The 18,065-nt window shown below is 40.0% G+C and overlaps 2 protein-coding genes across 3 annotated transcripts; one reads left to right on the forward strand and one right to left on the reverse strand.

Annotated features, from left to right (window-relative positions):
- Positions 1-478: 478 nt before the first annotated feature.
- On the reverse strand, positions 479-2,092 carry LOC146363368 (C-type lectin domain family 4 member E-like). The gene is made up of 3 exons (XM_084919998.1): positions 1,052-2,092; positions 832-956; positions 479-751 (listed from the first exon to the last, which is right to left on the reverse strand). The coding sequence occupies exons 1-3, from the start codon at positions 1,256-1,258 to the stop codon at positions 577-579; spliced, it is 507 nt and encodes a 168-aa protein (XP_084776124.1). The 5' UTR covers positions 1,259-2,092; the 3' UTR covers positions 479-576.
- Positions 2,093-8,524: 6,432 nt separating this feature from the next.
- Positions 8,525-13,657, forward strand: LOC146363369 (uncharacterized). 2 transcript variants are annotated; one of them, XM_084919757.1, is made up of 2 exons: positions 8,525-8,764; positions 13,179-13,657. In XM_084919757.1, exon 2 carries the CDS (start codon positions 13,193-13,195, stop codon positions 13,580-13,582), a length of 390 nt encoding a protein of 129 aa, XP_084775883.1. In that variant the 5' UTR covers positions 8,525-8,764; positions 13,179-13,192; the 3' UTR covers positions 13,583-13,657. The 2 variants fall into 2 exon arrangements, with proteins under 2 accessions (XP_084775883.1, XP_084775882.1); XM_084919756.1 differs by lacking the exon at positions 8,525-8,764 and adding an exon at positions 11,489-11,504.
- The last annotated feature ends 4,408 nt before the right edge of the window (positions 13,658-18,065 follow it).

Genomic DNA, 18,065 nt, shown 5'->3' on the forward strand with positions numbered 1-18,065 from the left:
CTGTTTGTATTCTCACTTGTTCATTCTTATATACAGTCCTGTAAATACTATATTTATTTTATTTATGTATTTATTTAATTTATTGTACATACATACATCTTTCGCTTAAAAGTGCCCTCTTTTTCACTTGTACTGAACGGGTTTGCATACAATTTTCATTGTTCGAAAGCACAATGACAATAAAGATTCTGATGTATATTTTGCAACATGAGCAGTCCCATTCTGCTGCTGTCTGCCTTTATGGAGTCATTATTTCAAGTAAACACCGCATGCCTTTTTTTATTTTATTTTTTTTTTACATCCAGTAAGCAAACATTCTTCTACATTATTAAACTGTATCATTAGAACATTGTTTGTTTTTTTTAAATGAAACATTTTATAAATGCTACAAAGTTACAAAGGGAAACATAACTGTAACTAATGATTTTATCTTTATTTATTAAATACCAGTCTAATAAATGTAAAATGTGGTGACATTTTTGCAGCAGCTATAACATATAACAATAAGATACATTTATAAAAAATCACAAAATTTTGTCTTCAATTTTATTTTTAAAAATCCAACCACTTTGAAGGTTATCCAGTTATTTCTGGTTTCTCACAAATACTTCTGTGAGTCACGTTGCAGGAAGCATCAAACCAACTGTTCAGATCAGAGATTTCATCTTTTACCCCCATTCTTCCACAGTCCTCTCCATCAGGATAATTCCCTTTCCAATCGTCTGGCTCGTCGTAGCCCCAATAAGTCAAACTAAAAAAAGAACAGAAAGAGGTGTTCAAGTGAAAACTGTTGATGCTGTAAATGAACAAAAATATTCCCAATAATCAAACCTTTTGTCCAGTGTTGATCCATCCACCCACAACCATCTACCCTCTTCTGCTGAGTCTGTCAGTCCAAACCAGAACTTATCCTGAGGATAATTCATTATGTCTTTCAGTCTTTGATCCAGGAATTTCTGAATAGGAAATTTTGATAAAAATTACCTTACAAGACTTCTAAAGATGTGATAAAATAGACAAAAGAACATAAACCTGCAACAGCTTCTTATACCTGCTCCTCCCTGCTGTCTATCTTAACCAGGTCTCCTCCTTTAGCTCTACATCCACCTCTGCTCACAGTCCAGGATGATTTATTGACAGAGAAATAATAGCACTTTCCTCCATGGTGCTCCCAGCCTTCTTCACACTTAGAACATGGCTCATCTTTGAAGATGTTAGAGCACAAAATTTCAGTCTCGTGGAAGAAAGAACTGTGCATGTTTGTGTGATTTAGATGTGACAGGAAATGCTGTCTGTTCTTTGATTACAATCGAACTACTTCAGTCATCAGTCCAAGGCTGCTTACAGGTATGAACAGGGGTTGGCCTAGCGAACCCACTCAGGTCATTTTACCCACCCAGTCAAATATATTTAGAAAAATCTGTAATTAAAAAAAAATGAAAACAAAATGTGATCAGCAGAAAAAAGAATCAGACAGAAAAAATAAATACTGTTTCTAAGATGTAGTTTGGTGTGCCTGCTTTCAAAGTTTTCCACCACCCACTCTCTTTACATGAACAGATGAAAGCTAAGGTGAGATCGGAAAAAAGAGACCACCAATCTGAAATGTGCAGAGGTACTAAACTCAGAACACACAGGAACAAGTGAATGCGACACACACACACACACACACACACACACACACACACACACACACACACACACACACACACACACACACACACACACACACACACACACAGCCCTACTGCTTGTGAAACACTGAAAAAAAACCTGCTTGACTGAAACTGTTACCACATTCATTCCAGCAGTATTTGAACTTCTTTTCAAAGAAGTAACAGACTGTGCAGAGAGCCTTCATCTTTGTGTCTTAACTGTGCTTCTGATAAAAAAAAAAGAAGCTTAGAGCACTTCATACACCATGCCTCATTCACCCATTCATATCAGCACATTTTTCTACACCTAAGTGCATTCTATCTAACATCCACATACTGGGGTTCAGCATCTTGAGTGATACCTTTGGTGTGTAGAATTGAGAAGCCAGTGATCAAACCACCAACGTTAGCATTAGCAGATAACCTGCGTTACTTTCTGAGCGACAGACACCCCAATCATACAACTGCTATATATGGATCCCAATAACTCAGTAAATGATTGTAGAAAATAAATATTATATTTTTATAATATTATAAATATTAGTTGGTGAAGTTTTTATTTACTATATGTTTACTATATGTTTTTTGTTGGGGATTGTGTTAAAACAATCATCTCAGAAATGTAAGCATCAAAACAGGGACTCAGACCAACAACCTACTTGTCAGGATAACACATCTATAACCTATTCAGCCTAAAGCAGGGTAAATCCAGGACTGCATCAGAGGATACACACACGTCAAAACAAAATCCATAGCTTACTTATCTTTACTTCAGGTTGGGAACATGGCTTTGATTCTGTTAGGAAAAAGAAATGCTTTTATCAATTTTTCAACAGGGTCATCTGTTTTTTATTTGTTTTTGTTTTTTTCAAAACCACAGAAGTTATAAACATCTTCATGATGGTTAAAAATGTTCTGTAAGCAAAGCTGGATTAACATCCAGCTGAGCTGTTATCAGAGTACCCGTCTCTCTGCTTACCTGTTAGATTTTTCACACGTTCACACTCCTTTTTGAGACCTTGCAGATTTTTTAGCATTTCCTTTGTTCTCATGTATTCAAAAGCTGATTAAAGGAAATCAAAAGTTCATGTTAGTTGACTTTTCTGCTAAGAAAAAGCAAAACACATCAGCTGGAGTAAAACAGCTCAACCAGACACTAAACACTGACACTTAAAAAAAGAAATCACAGAAGTTCCTGATTTTGTCCCTCGCTGCAGGTATAAAATGTAACTGATTTTTATCTGAACAGATAAAGCTATGCACTGAGAGTTTATGTGCAAATTGCTGTATTCACACCATTACTATAAGTATTCTCCTCGTCATTAACTCTACGGTCATTCTGTTGAAGTAAAACAAAACTCACAGAGACAATAAATCACAATGAAAGCAACTGCCAGGAGGGAACCGAGAACCAGCAGGGCAACTTTCTCTGTTATGACCTTTGACCCTCTTTTTGATTTTGCATGTTGAGAGTCGGGATCTTCACCTGATGAAGATTTACAGGAAACACAGACGTGCAGAACAAAATAATAACCAAATGCTATGCCAGCTTTTTGTAAATCACTTTAAAACAACCACAATGGATCAAAGTGCTGTACAAAAGAATAATTATATAAAAACACAACTGTGAAACATGATGCCACCAGACTCCAAACAGCTCCTCTGACATCACATCAACAGTTTTACACAAAGTTTCTGCAAAGTTTCTAATGTGGTTTAAAAGTTGCTTAAACAATCTTTCTTACAAGGAAAGGAAAACCACAGTTCCGTAAACAACAATGTGCTCATCACTGACACATCACACATCCTGTCCCCCTCCTTAAGCGCCTTGTAATCATTTGATGTCTTTAACTGTGTGTTTATCTTCTATTTCTGGCAATACTTCACTTTAAAGTGTCAGTTTACCCTGAAAATAAGTACAGGCTACATATTTTTCCTTCAGCCTGTAGTAATATGTATACAAGGTATGAATTTATATTTTGTAAATTTATTATTTGTATGAATGACCAGATCCTAGTATTTATAGAAACGTAATTAATGGTTGTCATACATTGTAATACAGTTAGGTGCATATACCAAACCTCTAGTGCAGAGAACCACAGCTACATTAGACCAACAGGAAATATGACTCTCTTTCTTTCTTTCATAAACCTTCATGAAGCTTTATTTCTGTCTGTTTCTCAGTTGCATGTTAATGTATTAAAACATACGTAGCCTCCAGTTTGGCTTCAATATGAAAGGACCACTCAGATCTGATTAGCCGATTTACCACCACATTTAATGTTCTTACCTTCTATGTAGCTCTGTGGACGGCTCGTCATGCTGAGATCCTGACTTCAGACTTAGTCACTATCTCTGAATCACAACAGCCTGGTTTTATTTCTCCTGTATCTTTATTCCTGATTCAGTTTGCAGAGTCCGAACGTCAAATAACCTTGTGAACATCAAGACACACACTAAAGCTCCTCTGCCCCTCACTGGTTTGGCCTTTCAGGAAAAAAAGAAAAAGAAAAGAACTGCAACTCTTACATCACTTCCTGCTGAAATGTGGAGATGATTTCTCATTTTATTCTGATTAACAATTAATTTCTTTTGACTTGAAATGAGGTCATAGATGATGTTTTCCTCTGTTTTCATTTAGTTAAAGATTGGTTTTATTTTCATAGATGTGGACATGTAGGGAGTTATTTTTGTACCTCTATTCTGAGCACATTTTTTTTTTTAAAAAAAGGAAAAAGAATTTTTGCATACAAGTCTATGATTGGTTGGTCTTGCGGTACACTCATAATGGCGCACAGAGAGTTGAGCGTACAGGGTGCAGAGATGTTGAGAGCAGGAGCGACGCACTGAGAGCAGGTCCGCAAATGGCTGTCAGCACACAGAGCAGAGATCTGAGCAAGAGCAAATGCCAACAACTGAGTGAGAGGGCTGTTATTGTCTGTGTATAATAGCAAACACTGAAATACATTTCTTGCATGCTTCAATGAATTTTCTTCGCTCAAAACAATTTTCTCCTCAAAATTTATGTGTGCTTAGAATAGAGGCACAAAAATAACACCATAGTATGGGACTTGGAGTCCCAGACAGGGAAACTGGCCAAGCTACAAGACACAGTTCTGTGCTGATTTGTTAATCAGTAAAGGCTGGATGCAAACATTGCAAAGTCCTGGACTGCATCAATATTAATTAAATTTTGTAAGTAAACCACAAGTATGCTGACGTTTTCACACACACATAAAGCAATACTATCATTAGCATCATTCCAGCTTTTGATCAGCACCATGGACAGCAACCACAGTCAAACATTGGAGGAAGAGAGCTTATATTTATTTCAGTTCATGCTTTAATCACCATCTTTAGATTTAAGATTGCTATAGTGACATAAAGACAACTGTAATGTCTATAAGCATGCAACAAAATAGAGAAGTCCGTTAAACACAGGCTTTCACAGACTAGATGGTAGTGATGTGTGATACCACTGATTTCCTTTCCGATCCGATACCAAGTAAAATTCAGGGTGGTATTGACAATACTGATCCGATACAGATACTCTGTACGAAAACTTAATGTTTCATTGTATTTCATAATACAATATGTAATAATTATATAATAATATAGCTTCATAATGGTTACAGGACATCAGACTACTTGTTCTTATTGCTTAATAATGCAGAATAATCATATAGAAATAAAAAAGCTGAAGTTGTGCGCTATTTGAACACGTTGCCTGCCTGCAGCACTAAAGGACTCCGCGAGAGACGTCTGTCTCGCCCCAGCAGCACCTGTTCCTCTCCTCTCCTCCTCTTCAGTTCACCTCAACATAAGCTCATCATATTCTGTGATATGATTTACTCTGAGGTGTTTGACGAAGTTAGTGGTGTTGCCACCACACCTCACTGTCTTGCCACATGTATCACAAAACGCGTCTTGGCTGTTTGTGGAGGTAAAATACGTCCACACATGACTCAGTTTACGCTCAGCCATTGTTGTGAGTGCGCACGCCAAGGGGCTGCGACACATTTATACAGCCGCATTTCGCATATGACTATGAAAGGCGTAAGAGGAAGTAGTTCCTTCCAATTTAGACAATCCGAATGATATCGTTTCTTTCCACTGTGTTCCTGTTAATGATAAACTACAAATTTACCCCAAAGTACTGAAATATCGATATTTTAATATGAGAATTGATTCTAGAACATAAATTACTGGAATCGGAAGAATCGATATTTCAGTTTCGATCCGCACACCACTACTGGATGGGTCACTGTAGCAAACAAGTACAGTCATTTATAGAATTCCTAATTGAGCAATCATTTCCAAAGGAGCAGCTGCTGGATGAACTGCACCTACATATTACAATAGGAGTGCAAATTTTCAAAATATAACAATATTTCATTGCTACATAAAAACATAAACTACTGTCCTGGTGGTTTCCTCACTCTGCTTTGTCATATTTTCTTTGGTTGTGAAACATAACTTATGATGTAAAAGACATAAATGGAAAACAAATCATTGCACAATGGACATTTTGCACAAATGACGGGGAGGATAATCAGGAAGTACAAGTTATATATTTCCCAGCATGCCTGTCCACCATCAAAACTTTCCAGAAAAAGGATTCATTCAGTGCCCAAGTGTGTGTGATATTTTAACATGTGGATGTCACATTTTCTGTTGGTCTGACAGTTTTCCCGGTTTGCAGTGTGAGTAATAAAAAAGTTCACATGCTGTAAACTATGAGAAATTAAAACTTTGTTACAGCTGCGGGAGGAATCCCATACAGGCACAAAGAGAAGATGCAATCCCCCAAGACACCAAACACGGTTGAAAACAGAACCATCATTCTGTGAGATGACAGTGCTAACCACAACCATGATGTTTAATGAGTCATATCCAGATCAGTTTGTTTTATATCACAAGCTATGTTCTGTAAGTAGCATGCTTGTTCAGTAAGTAATGGGTGGTGGTTTGTCTGATGACCACTCAGATCTGAGTGAATCTCTCTCCTCTTCTTCACTTTCCTGCTGATTTATTGCCACATTCATTTTTACCTCATATGCTTGCCTTCTATCTGTGGAAGACTCATCATACTGAGACGTCAACACCCGACTTCAAAGTTTGTCCAATTGGCTCTGTAAACATTTATATTTTACTGATGAATGCAACATTTTCAGGAAACACAGATGTGGACATGCTGCCCTCCTCTGGTTGAGTTTATGTTTGGCCTGTGTGCACAGTTCATATTTATGTGATCTGAAGGCAGCAGGAGGCGCATTCTGTGCAACAATCAACAATATTATTTCTGTCATCAGCTGATCCATATTATGTAATTATGTTTTTCAGAGACAGACTATAGAATATATTTTAACATTAGCTGTGTGCCACCAGTTTGAATAAGACTGAAGGTTATAAACAAAAATATTTTTTGTTATACAGTCTCTTTACAAATTATCTGTATTTTTTGTAAGAGATTCTGAAACATCAAAAGCATAAAGTGCATAATCATCCTCTACACCTGACCTCAGAGCTCTGAGGTGACCTTTGAACCCATGTTTGATTTTGCATGTTGAGAGTCAGGAGCTTCAACTGATTGACATTTAAATTGGTTCACAAAATTGTAAAGTTGTAACTACTCAATTACCAAATTAATAACCAGTTAATACCCAGGTAATATGATGTTAGCAACAGTGGTTATAGTTGAGTAATATTACACTGAAATTTATGTAACTGCATAATAAGAGCCCCCAAACTGGGAATAATAATGTGAAAATACACCTCGGTAATAAAGTGGTAATAGTCGGTTAACAAGAAAGTAATAATGTGGTAGTTATTACCACTAAATTACCTGTGGTAGAAACCAAACAGCAAAATGTAAAACTGCCTGTTTCTATTTAATAATATATTAATAACCTATTAAAGCAAACTTGTGAAAATGTATGTGATTATTACCTGGAAACACCTGTGGTAGTTATTGTGTAATGAGCATAAATAGAACGTTGCAGACTACTGCCCACTGGGAGTCTGCACTTTCTATTTTATCCCTGGAAAAAGACAAAGAAAAAGTAGGGTGCCAACTGCTAACTTTGGCCACCATTTGCGTCCTTTTTGGCTTTGCTTGTAGATCAATGCTTGCAAAAAACAATGGATCATAACAATACATTTGGACTCAAACTCATATTCTAGCTACTACTGTAGGACTACATGTTATATATTGTCATCCACATAGAAATTATAAACTTTTTCCAGTTCATTTCTTTTCAGACATTTCTGGAGAGAAGAATGAGAAACATCATGAATGAAAATGAGAAGTTCTGGATCAGACTGACAGTAGAGGGCAGATATTTGTGGGTGGATGGTTCACCACTGTGTAAAAGGCTTGATTGTTGAGAAAAATTTATATTGTGCAAAACTGGTGAAACAACTATTTTAAACAAATATTTTCTCTGACTAGAGAAAAATCAACCGAGAGCTTGGGTGACCAGGTTACCGAAGAGAACACAGATGACGGTTCCAATGCCGGAGAGATTGTCGAAAGGAAGGGCAGGAGAAGTTCCGTAGTGTGAAGGTATTTCAGCTATTTGAAGTCTGACAAAACACAGAGTAGCGCGCACTGTAAATTGTGCCGAAAGCATGTTCCAAAGCAAAGGCAAAGCGCTACCTGTGCATCCCGCAACCAGCAGCCCTTCTGAGAGGGTATTTAGTACAGGGAGTAATATTGTGACTTGCCACAGGGCCGCTTTAAAGCCTGAAGCAGTGGATAAACTTGTCTTCCTGTCCCGCAACCTGTAGGCTTTTGTCAGACTAAAGTTTTTTATGTAAGTTAGAGATGTACCGATCCGATATTACGTATCGGCATCGGTCCGATACTGACCTAAATTACTGGATCGGATATTGGAGAGAAATAAAAAATCTAATCCGATCCGAAGTATCACAAAATCACCTCACAAAACGCGCTACTTGGCGTAACCCAGCTCAGCGCATCGGATAGAGCGGCTGTTGTCTGTGAGACCTGTCGGTGGTCTGTTGGAGCATTTGGAGCCTCGCTACATGCTTCCTAACCGCGGCATTTCATCTCGGCGAAAACTATCCCAGAGAAGTAAAGCAAGTGTGTAAGTTCATCCCTGAATGTTTGCATAGTATTTCCACGTTAAGCTTAACCACTGATATATTGAGCAACAGCTGGACTGGCCATCGGAGTTCCATATTGAGGTGAAAAGGAAGCGATTTGTCCTGTACTTCAGCTAGAATTAAAAAAAATAGACAGCTGCAGGAGGGCTGCAGCTGTTGAATGTAGGCTACTGTTACAGCAACCGGATGATCACTGTAAAGGTGGACAGCGCGCGGCTCGGGGTGAGCCGGAGTCTGGCGCGCCAGCGGGACCTGCCAAGCTGGAGATGGAGGTCGAGGTGCGCGGCGGTCCTGCCTGAGGGTGGCATGCTGTCCGCTTCGGCACGCAGGCTGCATGGTCCTGCATGCTGGCCGTCTGCCCAGCTGCCTCTGAGCCCTGGCTCACTTCCATTCCTGCTGCACTGCCGCTGCTTGCCATATGGGTGGCCATCAGGCCAGCTCCCGGGCTTCCGCTGGAGGCGCGGGCGACCGCCAGAGTGGACACTTCCCCGTCGCCGATGGTCCGGGCCGATTCCCTCGCCTGCTCGCGGGGTGGGGTGAAGCAGGCGATGGGGGTATGTGGCAGGGCGTGTTCTGCGATGCCGCTGCAGGTTTGGTGGTGGTTATGTGTACGGCTGCCAGCGGGAGAGCTGCAGCCGTTGAATGTACTGTTACAGCAACCGTGTGATTACTGTAAGAATAAATGATGCTGCGAAGCATGAAAATGCCATCGGGTCTGCCGTGGTGGTGATCTTTTCTTTTCTTTTTTTTTGTTAATCTTAAGTGCACGCAAACCAGTAAACAAATTAAAACAAATACTGTTGATAAACTATAATACAAAAATTACAATTAAAATTCTCAACAACAAAAACAATTGGTAAAAATATAATTAATATGTAAACAACTCAAAAAACCCCAAAGTGTCTGAGTCACGTGACGTGTCAGCGCAACACCGAAACATAAGAGGGGGGGGGGGGGAGCAAAGTGTGCCTGCTCTCCGCTGACACAGGAGCGGCGAGTCCAGCAACCTGGCTGTTTCGTTTGTGCCGAAAGCACAGCATAGCAAACAAGCAGAACTCAAAGTAAAGAACCGATCTAACCAGGCTATTATCGATCCAATACCGATCCCGACTTGGGATCGATACTATCGATATTTGGATCGATCCGCCCACAAAGATATACTTTTCTTTCTTACTCTCATATAAAATATTTAGCTTTTATTAAATAGTTATCTTACAACCAAATTTGTATAATAATACACAAGATTGGCTGTAGACCGTTGTTAATCATTCAGAACACTGTGTAAAAATAACAAAAAGTGAATGCAAAAGTGCATAAATATTTATTTTACGTGTTTGATGTGTGTGGCGGGGCGTGGTCTGCAGTGCCGTTGCAGGGGAGGTGGTCCACCTGAGCGGCATCTGCAATCACGCCTCTCAGGCGTAGGGTCTGTGCTCTCTCGGCTGTTGTTTTGGTGTGTGTCGGGCTGTGAGATGAAAAGCTACAGCCGGCTGTGTGGGTACAGCAACCATGTGTGAAAAGTGGTCAATAAAGTAATGCTTCAAAGCGTGTTCATGCAAACATTGTCGGGTCTGCCGTGGTACAATGGGACTTCTGCTCATGAACCTCTTTGCACAGCGTCTGCAAATCGGGGCTGTACGAAGTCACCTCATCTTTACACAAAACTGTAAGCTGTCATCTGTGAGGCGCGAGCGGTGTTTGTTTTTGCCATAGTTCATGGTGGAGAATGGCTGCTCTGCTGAGTTTTGCTCTCTGTAGCCGTATGAATGGCAAACTACACTGATTAGCAGCGGCATAGGCACACTTAAAATTTCTTCTGAAATTTTCGCTTTCTAGTTTTAATATTACCCTTTCTGGGTCACTAAATAAATTTTTAAGATATTTTCAGGCGAGAATGTAGCTTTGTAAACTTCAAATATCTGCTCAACTTATCAAGACATCACATATTTGCAAAAGTCCTCCGACGTTTTCGGAGACGTCTGGGTAACAAACGTTTCGATAACACTTATAGATAATTTCATATCAGACTACTCCATTAACTAGAGTAAATCAACAGTTTTGCCTTTGAAATGTAATTTCAAAGGAATGTAATGTATTCTTTGAATGTCTTTGAAATGTAATTTCAAAGGCAAAAGCACTGCCCTGCACACTGAAAACTAACAAATAAGGGGTATCAGGCGACAGCAAGGGATCCTGACAGTGCCCTATGCAACAAGTCTTTGGATGTGACAAGATTTTACAGCACTCTGAGAGTTTGGAGGAGGTGGCCAACCAAGACAGCATAAACAGATGTTCCAATTTGGACATATTATATCATGGTGAGAGTGGAGCAGGTTGTGTGGCCATTGTATTGTTGACATAAAGCTGATAAGTCAGCTTCTAAAACATCCTGAACAGCAGGTAATGCGGGCGATCGTGGCTCAAAGAGTTGGCAGTTTGTCTTGTAACCGGAAGGTTGCCGGTTCGAGCCCCGGCTCGGACAGTCTCGGTCGTTGAATCCTTGAGCAAGACACTTCACCTACCGTCTACTGGTGAGGGGCCGATGGCGCAATATGGCAGCCTCGCTTCTCTCAGTCTGCCCCAGGGCAGCTGTGGCTACAACTGTAGCTTGCCTCCACCAGTGAATGAATAGTGGAATTGTAAAGCACTTTGAGGGCCCCAAAAAGCGCTATATAAATGCAATCCATTATTATTATTATTAGAGACAAGACCAAGCTACAGGTAAGAGTTTAGAACTGCCTTCTTGCTTTCTGCTCAAATTAAAAGTGTTCAATGAGTACAATGAGAACAAGTTTTCCTTGTTCTAATCCAGTCAGAATAGCCTGTGCTGTAAAAGCCATTTGTGTCCCTCTGATTTACTAAGATGGATCCAAACTCATAACAATCACATGAGTTAGATCATGTTGTTACTGTTGTTGGTTATGCTAGATATATGAAGACATGTTGCACACAGCAGAAAACATTTGCTTTGAAAAACTTGAAAATTAATTAATGAAGAATGTTACAAAATTTAAATCTTTTTGTCTTCAATTTATCATTTATATCTATTTAAACAGTTACATTTGTTTCCCGTATTTTTGCTCCTGCTCCCTATGTTTTAATAATAATCTGATCACACAACTGATTTATGTGTGGTGAGTAAACCCACGTTCACGTTCACCCATCTCACATGTCTGAGTTCATTTTATTACAACACTTTCTTTTATATTTTAAAATTAATTAAATTAATCTGCTGCCTTTTTTGAGCCCCTCACATCCCTGAACTGGTTAAGTGGTGGAAAATTTGATGTATAGATGCTTGAGCTTTTCATCCTTTCATCAGTGTTGGTAACATTTATGGAAAAGACCCCATTAATAAAGCATGTGATAACACCAAAGTGAACAGAAACACAGTCCAAACAACACCAGCTGTTAGCAGACTAATCTTTTCACACACATTACCTTGAAACCTGAGGGCTCAGCGAATCATACTGTGAGCTTTTTAGCACCAACAGTGACAACATGTATGTGCACAAAGTATTCCAGCTTTTGTCCTGTGAAGACATGTTACACACAGCATTAAAAACCCTAACCCACGAACCTTCCTGAAACCCAAAGAATACCTGAACTATAAAATCTTAGCTTATTTTTTAAAAATTAAAGAAGGCCTAATTCAGAACATGCACATGGAAAATTCAGTCAATATTCAAAATATAATTGTAATATTAATTAAAAGAACAAAATACCTTTCTTTCTGGGATCAGGAGGCTAATATGTAGCATTTCTACAAGTCTCCTATTTGTAAAACCGGTTTACTAAGTTTCCTGTTCTACATTTTAGATATTTATGATTTTACATACTTCTTTGCTATGTTTACTGTAAAGGTTCATGTTATAATGGCCTACTGCTCAGTTTCCAAACTACTGAATAGTGGAAGTGGATCACTCAGTTTTAAAAAAGAAAATTAAAAGAAATGAAATATTCTCATTTTGATGAGCTCAAGATCTTAAACTTGCAGGTTATTGCAACCCACGGATGCATTTAATTTTGAGAGGGGAGTCTATTGTGGAGTAGTTATGAGAAAAGTAAAGGAGAAGAGAGTTGACATGGTTATAAAGTTTGTGCAGGGAGGAGGTTTTGAGTAAACAGGTAGGATAAAAATACAACTGATAAGCCACTCAATGACCCTGGAGCACTGCATTAAAAACAGACAGTTGTGTAGTGAAAAAGCCTGAACAGACTCAGGAACACAGTCCATTGCTATATACACAGAGGATATATAGACATCACAGAGGATTGCATAAATGTGTTTCATCCAATATAATATATAATAATAACATAATATTAAGACCCTCACTAGGGCTGAATCCAGGTATCCTGGCTAAAATGTAAAGCTCTATTGTTCCTTCTCCACAGCCTCCAGCAAAGCCATGGACTCTAGTGTGCCCCTCGTCCTTTTGCTGCTCATGTGCAGTTCAATCATGGTCGAAGCCCAACTCAAGGTGTATGATCTGCGAGCCAGCAATCTTCCCACCGTTGTCCTGTTAACCACAGATGCCTATGTCACGGTGTCCTCTGGTTCTACTTCTCTGGGTAAAACATCTGTTTGGTACAATGACCCGAACCCCTGGTGGGAAGAGGAATTCTCCTATTTCTACACTGAGGAAAATGACACGCTGACTCTCGAGGTTTATGACTTGGACTTGCTCTTTGATGATCAGCTGGGAGTCTGTCAAAGGCAGCTCAAGGTGGGAACCTATCAGCATGACTGCTTCCTGGCCAAAGGCGGGACTCTCCATTACACTTATACCCTTGGTTGAAACAATCAGTAGGCATGCAGAGATTTGTATGACATCTGATGTCCATAGGCAGCCTTCATTTACCACAGCTTAACAATGTAGACCAGGGGTGGGCAATTCCAGGCCCCGAGGGCCGGTGTCCCTGCAGGTTTTAGACGTGTCCTTGAACCAACACAGCTGATTTAAATGGCTAAATTAGATCCTCAACATGTCCTGAAGTTCTCCAGAGGCCTGGTAACGAACTAATCATGTGATTCAGGTGTGTTGACCCAAGGTGAGATCTAAAACCTGCAGGACACCGGCCCTCGGGGCCTGGAATTGCCCACCCCTGATGTAGACTGTTATAGTAGATCTGAAATCCATTTTCAGGGTTTTCATCATGCTCACATTAACCAAAAAAAATCTAACATCTTAAAGCCTGTAAACAATTTCTACTACACTTCAGTACTGCTGCTCTGTTTCATCAAAATAAAGTTTCTTGCAACAAAAAAACAATGACTAAGTACATATTCAGACAATGTTTGACATGTATGATTTAATAAAATAAATTATATTGAGATTACAGTGATTGACAAACACAGAGTTTTGAAGAGTAAAAGTGAGGTATGATAAAGTGTGGCTGGACATCAGGTTATTGTGTGTCAACAATGGTGATTGGATGTCCAGAGAGAAGGAGACGAGGAGGAAAGAGGGGTGCTTAGGAATATTTGGGTTGTCAATTCCTCTAGTGCTTGTAATGTGCAGAAGAAATCATCTGAAGATTGAGCTTTGAAATTATAGCAACCAATGCTTTCTCTGCTCACATCTTAATATTTCAGTGTGGCGGTGTATGGAGCCAAAATACATAAACTTTGTTTTCCAAACAATTATGGCCTGAACTGTATATTTACTGTAAAAAAGGATTCCAAGAAACAAACAGAATGTAACAATAATTATTTCAGTTCATGCAAATCCAAAATGGCACCAAACAGCAAAGATTAGCAAATCTGTAGACTTCAAGGGAGCAACAAGTAGCACACAAGAGAAGGTGAAAAGACGCTGTGACAGTTACTGAGAGCATGGACAGGACTATTTATAAACAAAAGGAGATCGTGGAAGACAAGAAGGAAGTAAAAATAGAAAAAGGAAAAGACAATGGAAGATGAGACAGAAAACACTTACCGGACTATAAATACCAACTTGCACTAAAATACAACAAGAGTTAATGAAGCAAACAAAACCAAAACCTAAATATCAAACACCGATGAAAACACAAACAAGAATTCAAACGTCCATAAAATCAAAGTCCTAGTGTCAGTCAGTGAGAAAGACTGATGTACACTGCTAAAAAAAAAAAAAAAAAAAAAAAAAATCCCCATGAAAACACATCAGATCCCAACTGGAAAAAAAAATCATGCAGGGAATCTAAAGTCATATGGTTTGGGCAATGTGTTAAGAATGAAACGATGCCACATTGGTAATGGTAAATGGCCTGTATTTGTATAGAGCTTTACTTAGTCCCTATGGACCCCAAATCGCTTTACACTACATTCAGTCATCCACCCATTCACACACTGGTGATGGCAGCTACACATACAGCTACACAGCTGCCCTGGGGCGCACTGACAGAGGCGAGGCTGCCGGACACTGGCGCCACCACCAGTAGGCAACGGGTGAAGTGTCTTGCCCAAGGACACAACGACTGAGACTGTCGGAGATGGGGCTCGAACCGGCAACCTTCCAACTCTTGAGCCACGATCGCCCTCGTTGGTTGACATTGTTAAATGGAAATGAAAATGATCAACCCACAGAGGCCTGAATTCAATGACAACATGAAAATCATAGTGAAAAAATGGCAGGCTAGCCCATTTGCCAAAATTTAATTCCAGTAACTCAAATTGGTACTTAGTAGTTTATGTCCTCACAGCCGTGTATGCATGCCTGGCTATGTTGGGGCATGCGCCTAATGAGATAAAGGATTATGTCCTGGGAAATGACCCAAATCTGGAACAGTTTAATTAAATTAAATACAATTTATTTATGCAATGCCAAATCACAACAATAGTTACTTCAAAACACTTTATATTGTAAAATATTGTAAAATAAAGACCTGAACAACAATAGAGAGAAAGAATCCCAGGTATCACTGAGCTGCAGTGATACCTGAGGTCCAACTATGTGTCATTCAACCAGTTTCAGAATTCGCCATAGCAGTGGTTCCCAAACTTTTTTTGCTAGGCCCCCCTTTGTTTTACAAGAAAAATGTACGGGAGCTGGAAGCATGTAAATATTAGGGCTGCACGGTTAATCGTTAGAAAATCGCGATCTCAATTCATACTCATGTGCGATCTCATTTCCAAATGACAACAATTTAAAAAAAAAAAAAAAAAAAAAAGACGACGACGACTGTACCGCATTTTGATCCGGGACGTAATCTGCATGAAAACAAGCGCTCACTCTTCCTGCTCAACAAATGACAAGGGCGGAGCCTTATACCACGTGATACAGAAGCTGGCTGCTAAAATTGGCAGGGAAAAAACAATGGAGAACACGTCAGGGATGATGAGAAAGAGACTGGAGAAAATCCGTCCCGGTCAACCACCCAAACATCTGTTGCATCTTCAAAAAATAAAAATAAAATAACTGAGACTTACAATGAAGTATCGTTGCACTGGTTTACTGAACCTTTCTTTCATGGCATGTACAGAACATCAGTATCCATTTTCTACTGCCTCCTACAGGACACACTCTTCTTCCACTTCCTTACAACATTAATGTAACACAGAACCACTACTGCCTCTCCTGGCATTACCATTGTAACAACACACTCATTCTGTTTCTTTCAGAAGAATAACAGGAACATAGGATGTAGGTATCTATGAATAATAACTATTATGCATACTCATATATTTATATAACCACTAATTTCTTGTGATACCACATCTCCTCCCCCCTTAAGTCAACAACTCCCTTGACTTACAAAATAACTGTTTATCTAAAGAATGCTTAACAAGCAATCAACACGTAATTAAGGTAACCATACAACCATACATATATTTCCATGTTTCTCTTTTTTTTTTCTAACTAGGAAGGTACGTCCTTCCTGTGAGATCAGAGCGCATTGTTGCTCTATTTCTGGAAGATCTCACTCTATCTAACAAAGTCCTTTAAAGTCTCTGGTGGACGTCTCTCTCTCTGGGAACGTCGCAACACGGGTGTCACTGAGGAGTCTCCGGGAGCTGGAGTCTCCGGAGCATAAGACAACTCCGTTGCCGGAGGTTGTGGCGATGTGTTCAACTCTGATGGCAAGCAGCACTCAGGCACTGCTTCTTTGTCAAGCAATAGCTCCACCTCCCTGTCTGGTGTACTGGGAACAGTGTCAGCCTCTCTTGCTCTTACCTGATCCACGTGCCGCTTCACAGTTTGACCTGATCCAATGGTAACAATGTAAGACACTGGACCCGATGCTCTCACAATGACTGCGGGAATCCACTTCGGGCCATAGGAGTAGTTTCTGATGAAGACCTTGTCTCCTCGTGTGAAACTTCTCAGTCTTTTCTTGGTGTCATGATTTTCTTTTTGTTTCAATTTTTTGTGCTGCACTTTTGTTTTCACATCAGGCATGAGCAAGTCCAAAACTGATCTGAGTCTCCGTTACATCATCAACTCTGCAGGTGATAAACCAGTAGTGGCATGCGGTGTGATGCGATAACTGAACAGAAATCGGGACAGTCTGGTTTGCAAGGTATCACCTTTGACTTTCTTCATCCCCTCCTTAAAGGTCTGGACCGCCCTCTCAGCCAGCCCATTTGAAGAAGGGTGGAAAGGTGCTGATCTCACATGGTCAATTCCATTCTGCTTCATGAATGACTCAAATTCAGCACTTGTGAAACATGTTCCGTTGTCTGAAACTAACATTTTAGGTAGTCCAAACACACTGAAACTCTGGCGCAGTTTCTCTATAGTTACCTGTGATGTAGAGGATTTCACAGGGTAAATGTCCATCCACTTGGAATGAGCATCCACAATGATTAGAAACATCTCCCCGAGGAAAGGCCCTGCATAGTCCACATGGATTCTGGGCCATGGTGACTCCGGCCACTCCCAAGGGTGTAATGGTGCAGTAGGTGGTGACTTGTAGTGTTTCTGACACTCCTCACATGCCTGCACTTCTCTTTCAATGTTCTCATCCATCCCTGGCCACCATACATACGACCTTGCCAAGCCTTTCATCTTCGACATGCCTGTATGAGTCTGGTGCAGGAGTTTCAATATTTTGTCTCGGCCTTTGGTGGGAATAATTACTCGGGCTCCCCAGAGCACGCAACCATCCCTCACACTCAGTTCCAGCTTTCTCTGTCGATACGGCTTTAAACAGGCATCGGTCTGAGTTGGCCAGCCTTTTAAGGTGTACTCGTGGACTTGCGACAACAAGACATCCTTAGCTGTCCAACGTTTGATCTGTGCAGTGTCCACTAATGTGTCATCCAGTACATCCATCATTAAAACCTGCTCAACCAACTCT

This window comes from Perissodus microlepis, chromosome 22 (genome assembly GCF_051167445.1).
Source record: "Perissodus microlepis isolate ML-2025 ecotype Zambia chromosome 22, ASM5116744v1, whole genome shotgun sequence".
Classification (NCBI taxonomy): domain Eukaryota; kingdom Metazoa; phylum Chordata; class Actinopteri; order Cichliformes; family Cichlidae; genus Perissodus; species Perissodus microlepis.